Source organism: Lactuca saligna, chromosome 1 (genome assembly GCF_052625555.1).
Source record: "Lactuca saligna cultivar CGN05327 chromosome 1, ASM5262555v1, whole genome shotgun sequence".
In the NCBI taxonomy this organism is placed as follows: Eukaryota; Viridiplantae; Streptophyta; class Magnoliopsida; order Asterales; family Asteraceae; genus Lactuca; species Lactuca saligna.
The window spans coordinates 128,725,708-128,735,889 of record NC_136417.1 but is presented as its reverse complement, the minus strand read 5'-3'; the positions used below and the strand labels follow the sequence as shown (position 1 = coordinate 128,735,889).

The window sequence follows — 10,182 nt, the reverse complement described above, 5'->3', positions numbered from 1 at the left end:
CTTACCGTCCTGCTCGTGCTGGCCAGGACCTCTACCACCTGGGAAAGGTGGGTCCTCAGCTCCGTCTCCCCCATGTCCACGATCCATGACAGCAGCCATGGTAAACATAAACAACAGCCACACTCTCATCATTTCCTAAAAAATTATAAGATATACAAATACAATTTTTATTATAGACACACATTACATAGAAATAAACATTTAGATAGGAATAAACATTTAGATAGGAATAAACATTTCCATTTAAACTAGAAATCCAAATACAGTTCATATTACAAACACATATTACAAATACATATTACATAAGAACTATTCTAATCAGAATCTTCCTCATATCCTTCAGTGTCTTCTTCGGTATCATAGTCAGAATTGGTGTCATCGTAATCAGTATCACAATCAGAAACATCATTGACTCTACCAGTTGGCGGAGGAACTTCAGATGCACTTTCTACATCAACAATGACTCTAGGAATGTTTTGAAAGTACATGCTGAAATCGATAAAAAGTTGAGCATCGGATGAAGAGATATTTTGAAGTACATCGACATCGTCTACATTTTCGTGTGAGACATTGTCAACATTTTGAACAAGGTCATCGTTCGATGGTAGATCCCAAATACTTCGATGATTAACATGCTCGACAACACACCGATGGTTATTGTTTGGCTCTCTGATGTAGAACACTTGTTTGGCTTGTGACGCATATATGAGTTGATCATCTTTGTATGCTTCGCGTCGTGTGTCGATAGTGGTGAAACTATCACTAGAAATAACTCATGTTCAAGTATCAAACCACTTGCAATGAAATAGTACAGTTGAATAATCATGTGTATACCTCAACTCTATAATCTCTTCTAACTGGCCATAATACTTCTCGCCTTTCTTACCCACCGCTAAAACCCCAGAGATTTGTGTTGTACGTTGTGTGTCACGACTAAGTACCATAAACCTAACACCATTGACTATGCATGCGGTGTAAGAATAGGCATTCATTTGCGGGCCCATTGCAAGAACCGACAACTCTTCGTGGAATTCTGGAGATTTTTCTATTTTCATTTGATGAACCTAACAATTATAAATTAATATGTATTATGTATTCGTTAGATCAATGAAAAAAATTTGTTTATTAATTTATATTACCTTTTCACGAAACCAATTACGAAATTCTCTCTTTTCATCACTTTGGGGATGCTTAGATTTGAATTTCCTATGTTGATGACCAAAAGATATAGATTAAAAAGATAAAATAAAAAATTAAAAATGAAAGTTAAAGATAAGATTAATTACTTGATATACTATCTGACTTCTTCACAGCTATTCAATACAAACCATTCCATGTTATGCATTTCCGTTAAATTAAGAGTTTTGATTTGAGTTGTGCTGGTCGGTCGACATTTAGACTCAAACATCCAAAACTTTGTTTTTTCAATGACAACATCTACATTTATTTCCGGACGATTCTTTACATCTCGAAGGTACATTGAACAAAATGATAAAGCTTCTTCAGCAACATAACCCTCAGCTATAGAACCTTCTGGCTTCACCTTGTTTCTGACATAGTTTTTTAGTTTTTTCATATATCTCTCAAATGGAAACATCCATCTCATACAAACCGGGCCTCCAGCAATTGCTTCATCAGGTAAATGCAAAAGTAAATGAACCATAATGTCAAAAAACGCTGGAGGATAAATCAATTCTAACTTGCACAAGATTGCAATAATGTCTACTTTTGCTTTCCTCATATCCTCCACCTTCAATGTTCTGGAACAAAGTTGCTTGAAAAACGTACAAAGGTCTACAATAGGTGTATAAGTATCTTTGTCTAACAACCCTCTTACTCCAATCGGTATCAAACGTTGAATAAGAATGTGGTGGTCATGCGATTTCAACCCAATAATGTTAGTATTGGTATCGTTCACTTTCTTACTAATGTTAGAACCAAACCCATCCGGTAGCTTAACCTCTTTTATAAATTGACAAAAGAGTTGTCGACTAGATTTCGTGAAAGAGTATCTTGCCTGGGGTCTATGAAACTTGTCACCATTTTTTTGCAACCATTCATTTCTCCGAATGTTTAGAATTCTCAAGTCCTCTCGTGCATTTGATGTGTCTTTGCTTTTATCGTTCATTAGGAGAGTACCTAACAAACTCTCGTCCACATTTTTCTGGACATGCATGACACCTATGTTGTGTTTCAACTGTAGAGAAGACCAATACTCGAGTTCGAAGAAAATGCTTCGTTTCGACCAGTTCAACTCATAATCTTGCCGCTTTGGCTCCCCGCCTCCATGCTCAGGATGTTTACCCGGTTTACGAGTTAGTAGACGACCTAGTTGCTCTTGTATGTCATCATTATTAAAGTGTCTCGGAGCGGGTCTTGTCTCTTCCATCCCATTAAAGTCCAACCTCTTTCTTAACGGATCATTAGCATCTAGGAAACAACGATGACCAATATATACGACTTTGTTTGTTGCACGGTACGAAGGAGTGTCTTCATTGCAAGTAGCACATGCTCTATACCCTTGCCCACTCCAACCCGATAAACTACTACGAGCTGGCCAATCGTTTATTGTCCACAACAACATAGCTCTCATCGTGAAGAATGTGTTTGTCGCCGCATCTTTAATACGTACGCCTGAGTTCCACAAATGTTTAAGCTCTTCCACCAACGGTCTAAGGAAAACATCCATATCCTTACCTGGAGCTTTCGGTCCTGGAATCAACAAAGTCAACATGAATGATGACTCTTTCATACAAAGCCAGGGTGGCAGATTGTATGTGGTGAGTATGACCAGCCATGTGCTATGTGGATTACACATGTTTCCAAATGGATTGAAACCGTCAGCTGAAAGACCTAGGCGTACGTTACGGGGTTCACTCGAGAAGTCGGGGTATTTTTTATCAAAATCTTGCCAATGTTCCCCATCAACAGGATGAATCATCACACCATCTTCTGAACGTCTGGTACTATGCCAAATCATATTTTTGGCAGTGTGCCTCGAACAATATAAACGTCGTAGTCTAGGGGTCACAGGAAAGTACCGTAACACCTTATGAGGTACTTTCTTACCCTTGGTGTTTTTATCGATCCATCGGCTCTCTTTACAAACGGGACAAACTTGCAATGAATCATGTTCTTTCCAAAAGAGACAACAATCATTTTTACACACATGTATCGACTCATACCCCAGGCCAATAGACTTTAGTTTCTTTTTGGCTAGATAATGTGAAAGGGGAACCTTGTTGCCTTTGGGAAATGCTAATTGCAAGAGCTCAAGGAGTTGATCAAATGAACTATCAGTCCATTTGTTGTTTACCTTGATATGCATTAACTTTGCTAGAAACTCAAGGGAAGAAAAGATGCAACCAGTATACAATTGAGTTTCCATTTCTTCCAACAACTGTGCAAAATCATCATCCACACCGCTACCCCTTGTATTCGAGGTTCCGTCATCGAGGTTGGTATCATTTTCTCTCGACTCCCACATCACATCGTCGATTAAATCGGCCATTTCGTTACTTGGCAAGACGACGGGAGGAATAAAAGATTCACCATGATAGATCCAAATTTTGTACGCCTTACTGAAACCATTTATAAATATATGGCGTTCAACTACAGTCGGGTACTTGAAGTAACGGTTATCACATTTTTCACACGCACATCTGATTTTACCATTACTATCAAGGTGCAACTTCGACTTCTCAATAAAAGCTTTGAGTCCTGCTTGGAACTCGGGATGGTTTCGATATGGATTAGTAGTCCAGCTTTTATCAATAGACATGATGTTGCTGAAACATAATTTTGAGTTTAGAGTTTAGTATACAGAATTAGCATTGTTTTTTTTCAATCCACATTTTTTTACATCTAAAATAATACAAAAATTAAGTAATAAAGAAATGAAAAAAATAAATTAAAAATTTTTATTTATGCATTTTTTTAATTAATTTTAATTAAAATTACTTGTAAGTTAGCTTGGGTAAAAACTAGAAGCTTTCTAGTTTTTGTATATAAGTTTTTAAACAATTTTATAGTTTTTTTGTGTTTTTTTTTTCAATTTATAAAAATAATGTTTTTTTTTTCAATTATAGCATCCTACTTATAAGAAAACCACATACTTTTACATACGTATTATGTTGTTGTGTTGTTTTTTTTACCGTCGAGATTAAAATGTATATAAGTTTTTAAAGAATTTTATAATTTTTTTTGTGTTTTTTTTTCCAATTATAAGTTAACTATATAACTTATTGGTTAATTAATTTGGAGTTAGCTTGGGTAAAAACTAGAAGCTTTCTAGTTTTTGTATATAAGTTTTTAAATAATTTTATAGTTTTTTTTTGTGTTTGTTTTTTCAATTTATAAAAATAATGTATTTTTTTTTTCAATTATAGCATCCTACTTATAAGAAAACCACATACTTTTACTTACGTATTATGTTGTTGTGTTGTTTTTTTTTACCGTCGAGATTAAAATGTATATAAGTTTTTAAAGAATTTTATAATTTTTTTTGTGTTTTTTTTCCAATTATAAGTTAACTATATAACTTATTGGTTAATTAATTTGGAGTTAGCTTGGGTAAAAGCTAGAAGCTTTCTAGTTTTTGTATATAAGTTTTTAAACAATTTTATAGTTTTTTTTTTGTGTTTTTTTTTCAATTTATAAAAATAATGTATTTTTATTTTTTTTTCAATTATAGCATCCTACTTATAAGAAAACCACATAGTTTTACATACGTATTATGTTGTTGTGTTGTTTTTTTTACCGTCGAGATTAAAATGTATATAAGTTTTTAAAGAATTTTATAATTTTTTTTGTGTTTTTTTTCCAATTATAAGTTAACTATATAACTTATTGGTTAATTAATTTGGAGTTAGCTTGGGTAAAAACTAGAAGCTTTCTAGTTTTTGTATATAAGTTTTTAAACAATTTTATAGTTTTTTTTGTGTTCTTTTTTCAAATTATAAAAATAATGTATTTTTTTTTTTATTTCAATTATAGCATCCTACTTATACCAAAACCACATAGTTTTACATAATACATAAGAAGGTGAAATTCACATACTTTTACATACATATACCACATATACACCAAATACAAATACACACAAAATAACATCCTATTTAAACCAAATACACATAATTTCACATATATACATAATAACATCCTATTTATACCAAATACAAAAGTTTCACAATCATATATCACATTTACAACAAACATACATACATTCACATACACACAATAACATTCTACTTATAACAAATACATATAATTTCTACTAATATACCACATATACATCAAACACACATACATTGGAATAAATATACCAAATTCACATATATTCAAACAAATACAAAATATACAATCCAATTTTCACATATGACAATTATCACATAATTTCACATATAAATACAACTTGAAGCTATACAACTAATTGCAATTAAATAACCACAAACAAAAAATTGAATAACTTGCTTCTAATCCAAAACAATACCACCAAAAACAAGAATATGAACAATTTATTATCATTCAATCACTACATAAAGCTACAAATCGAAATTCATACAAAATAAAAATGAAATCATCAAAAAAAACTTACATTTGTTCAAGAAATGGAGGTACCTAGAAATTGATCCCAAAGCTTTAACCACTTGCTTGGAACAATGCTTCTAATCCAAAACAACACCACCAAAAATAAAGAATATGAGCAATTTATTATCATTCAATCACTACATAAAGCTACAAATCGAAATTCATACAACATAAAAATGAAATCATCAAAATAAAACTTACCTTTCTTCAAGAAATGGAGGTAGAAATTGATCCCAAAGCTTTAACCACACCTAGAGACACTTGCTTGGAACAATGAGGGGAGAAATTTGCTTGAAAGAAGCAGATTGAAGAAGAAATCAGCGATATGGTGAAGGAAATTGGAAGCAAAAAAGAAAGGAATATGAAGAAGGGAGGTTATCTGCGTGCGTTTTTTTTTATCTGTGATGACCAATAGCGGCGACACCTTTAGCGGCGACGCTAGGGGCAATACCGGCGACAATCAGTAATAGCGGCGACAAACTGGAGGGAAGGGTACCGTGTCATTTTTAGCAGACTATTAGCGGCGACTTTTTTGGAGTTTTAGCGGCGACATCTGTGTCGCCGGTATTAGGTTAGACCAGATAAGGCACCCCACCCGTTGGATTGGATATCTCATCGAACGGTTGAGATGCAATAGAGGGGGAAAGTGCGGATTCGGGTGACAACCCTTTAGCGGAGACACTATTAGCGGCAACAAGGGGCTTTACCGGCGACTCAAGCTAGAGTCGCCGGTAAAGCCCCTTGTCGCCGCTAATAGTGTCGCCGCTAAAGGGTATATTTCTTGTAGTGATAGTTTCAAAGAAATATTGTATGATGGAACCTTTGACAACCCTTGATTTCGATGTGGTGGATAGATACTAGGTTAAAGCTTTTGGTTGATATTATCTAATTTTTGAACAAAAATATATATTTTGTGCTTTATTAACAAATTTAACACTCCTTTGTATACCAAGCTGTAACATACACATTTTGAAATCATGTTTTGTAATGAATAATATTAGGAAATATTATGTGATATTGAGTATTGAGTTCTAACAGATAATTTTTACTGGAATTGAAGTAAAACTATGTTTAGAATCACTCGGAAAATATTAGAAGTCTTATTGGATTTCAATCAAAAGTAAAATATCAAAATTTAATGAATATATAAAATTTGAAATAAGTAAAATTTTATTGTTGAAATTTGTAAAGAACCTCGTTAGAAACATTTAGGCGAAAACCTCATCGAAATTCGAGCTATAACAAAGAAGTTATGACTCCTTGATGTTTCGCGACAGAACCGGCATGACGCCGAATGACATAAAAAGTGAGTTTTAGACAAACTACTTTGTAGCCCTTATAATCTAAATGAAAGTCGTAGTGTTCGTTAATCCAAGAATTTTCATGAAAAGAATGTCCTAATCTGACTTCGTATGAGGAAGTTATGATTTTTCTAAATTTCGGATTCATAGTAGACAGCTAAAAACTCGAAATCAAGATCGAGTGATTTTTAGCCGACGGAACCTAAACGAGAATTGAAGGTCTCATCAATACTAGTTTAATGGTAAAAAGACATACGAAAATGGACATCGGATAAAGAAGTTATGAAATTTTAACGGACTTTTTTTATCCCGGCCTGTTAAAAATATAACATTAAAAATAAAGTCAAAATTAGCCGACGGAGTCTAAACGAAAGTTGTAGAGCATAATTTCACCTATGCGTGCATATAAATAATGTCAAATACAAAGTTCATATGCAAAAGATATGAATTTTACAAGTTTTTGGCACAAATATCGAGGCTAGTCCGAGGAGGTACGCCCCGCGTAAAAAGTTACGCCCATCGTTCGCATACAAGGCCTCGGATCAACCACATCCTTCTCTTTTCACACGATTTATGCTCATTTAAAAAATGGGACAGATTCAATGTAACATACATGTTTTGAAATCATGTTTTGTAATGAATAAAATTGTGAAATATTATGTAAAATTGAGTGTTGAGTTCTAACAGATGGTTTTTACTAGAAATGAAGTAAAACTATGTTTAGAATCACTCAGAAAATATTTGAAGTCTTATGAGATTCCAATTAAAAGCCAAATAGTGAAATTTAGCGAAAATATGAAATTTTAAATAAGTAAAATTTTATTATTTGATGTTGCAGAGAATCTCGTTAGAAATTTGTAGGCAAAAACCTCGTCAAAATCCGAGTTATAACGAATAAGTTATGACCAACTAAAGATCCGCGACAAAACCGGCACGACGCCGAATGATGTAAAAAGTAAGTTTTTGATAAACTACTTTTTAGCCTTATTAATTTAAATGAAAGTCGTAGTATTCGTTAAACCGAGAAATTTGATAAAAATAACGCCAAAATCTGACTTCGTATGAGGAAGTTATGATTTTTCGAAGTTTCAACTTAGTAGTAGACAGCTAAAAACTCGAATTTTAGATCGAGCGATATTTTACCGATACATCCTAAACGAGAATCGAATGTCTCGTCATATGTAGTACAACGGTAAAAAGTCTGACGAAAACGGATGTCGGATAAAGAAGTTATAAATTTTTAACGGATTTTCCTGTCCCAGTCTGTTAAAAATAATAATATTAAAAATAAAGTAAAAACTAGCCGACGAAAGTTGTAGAGCGTAATTTTAGCTACGCGTGCATATAAAGAACGTCAAAAACGAAGCTCGTATGCGAAAGTTATGGATTTTAGAAGTTCGGGGCCCGAAAATCGAAAAATTTCGCATGAATAGTGTCCGGACACGTCACTTGCACGAAGCAGCAGTGTCACCGGAGACGTGACCGATCCGAGAAGCTTCACGTGTCGCAAGCTGAGTGGACCGAGGTGCGAGCCAATCCAGATCCGACGCGCGCTTCGCATCGCCTTCGCCACCGAGCTGCTTCATTGCTTGCTTCCGAGACCGACGTGTGTTCTTCCCTGATTCACCAAAGCCGAGGTCCAGCAGGAGCGAGACACACCTCGCCTACCAGCCTCGCAGCCGAACCTCGCATCCGAGCCTCCCCTCTCGCGCCACCTGCTTCGTTCAGCTGCTACCACCGAGCCCTTCGCTGCTTAAGCCAGCTCCGAACCTCAGCCCTATATAAAGAGGACCTGCGAGATCTTTCGACTAACTTTGGAAATTTGCCACTTTTAGCCGCTCTTTCCATATTTTCTTCATCTTGACTTTCACTGAAGCCCCGAAATCAATTTTATTACCCGAAACACGTCCCGAGACCCCCAAGAAGCCCAGAAATTTTATCTTTTCGGTTTTGAAGCCCTACCTTCGTAGAGCCCGATTTTCAATCAAGCTCCCGGTTTTCAACATAGAAAGATATATTTAAAGCCAAAGTGCTGTCCAAATTACTATTTTAACCCCCGGTTAACTTAAGGTGAGTTCAATATATAGGGACAATTGTATGTTATGTGTTATATGTGCTATGTGCTTTTCAATATTATCATTTTGAGTTATTTTCTCGTGTTATTCACTATGTTTATAGCAATTGTAATACCTTTGACCATGTGATCAGTGAAAGGACTTAGATTCACATTGGTACTGGTACGTAGCCTCTTTCCATGTAGAGCATGTCTCTGTAAGAGAATGACTTCTATTCTATGGCATTGGCAAATGGTTAGACAGGACTATAAGCCTGAAATCTAACAAGAGGTTAATCAGAAATTGCATGTCATCTATGCCATTTGGGCCAAAGCTTTATTGATGTATATCAAGAATTGAAAAGAATATCTTTGAATAATGTCTTTGATTGATATAAACGTTTGTCACATGATCTCACATACATCTTGTTGTTCCTCTTTGCTTTGCCACATTGAAGTGTGTGTGTGTGTGTGTATATATATATATATATATATATATATATGGCATAACATTATATTGTATCTATTTTTGAACTCACTAAGCGTCACCACTTACCCTATCAATGTTTAACAATTGCAGGTGATAAATAACTAGTATGTTTACATACTATTGAAAGATGTAGAACAGTTTGTAATAGTACTTTTGTACTACTTTTTTATGTTTGTATAAATTACAATATCCTGGATAGTTATGTAATATATATAACACTTTGTAATAGAAGGTTTGTATCCAATAGTTTGTAAATCCTTGATATCAATGTAAAATATTGCTTTTATGAATATACATATAGCATGTTTTGGAGTAATGATAATGTGAAATATGAAAGTTTGGGGCTTTCCAAAATACGAAAGTTGGGGTCTTTCATTCAAAAAAAAAAAAATGTTGGAATAGAAAAAAAAAAAAAACATCGATATGTAAGTGGTAAGGTGAAGCGTCCCTCGTTCAAAGATTTTAAGAGTAGTGGGGCTACAGAGTTTTCTGGTGTCCTTAATCCTATAATTGTTCTAACTTGGATTCAGAACACCGAGAAAGTATTTCGTGTTTCTCATGTGGATGATGAAGACAAGGCTATCTACGCTTCTGCAATACTCATTAGAGAAGCTTTAGTCTGGTGAGAAGCAACATATGAAGCTCTCGATGGATGTGACCAGTAGAACTTATCATGGGAGTTGTTCAAGACACGTGTGCTACAAAAGTATTGTCCTCTAGATATGAGGAGAAGATTGGAGAAGGAATTC

The 10,182-nt window shown here is 34.5% G+C and overlaps 1 protein-coding gene across 1 annotated transcript; it reads right to left on the bottom strand.

The window, feature by feature from the left end:
- Positions 1-314: 314 nt before the first annotated feature.
- Positions 315-3,781, bottom strand: LOC145011244 (uncharacterized). Its single transcript, XM_078969918.1, has 4 exons — positions 1,329-3,781; positions 1,160-1,206; positions 835-1,045; positions 315-762 (listed from the first exon to the last, which is right to left on the bottom strand). The coding sequence occupies exons 1-4, from the start codon at positions 3,779-3,781 to the stop codon at positions 315-317; spliced, it is 3,159 nt and encodes a 1,052-aa protein (XP_078826044.1).
- Between the last annotated feature and the right edge of the window lie 6,401 nt (positions 3,782-10,182).

Coding starts and splice junctions, on each gene's coding strand:
- LOC145011244 (XM_078969918.1), bottom strand. CDS start 3,781: ATGTCTATTGATAAAAGCTGGACTACTAATCCATATCGAAACCATCCC. Junction 1,207..1,328: donor GAAATGCATAACATGGAATG/GTTTGTATTGAA, acceptor TCATCAACATAG/GAAATTCAAATCTAAGCATC. Junction 763..834: donor GAAGAGATTATAGAGTTGAG/GTATACACATGA, acceptor AGTTATTTCTAG/TGATAGTTTCACCACTATCG.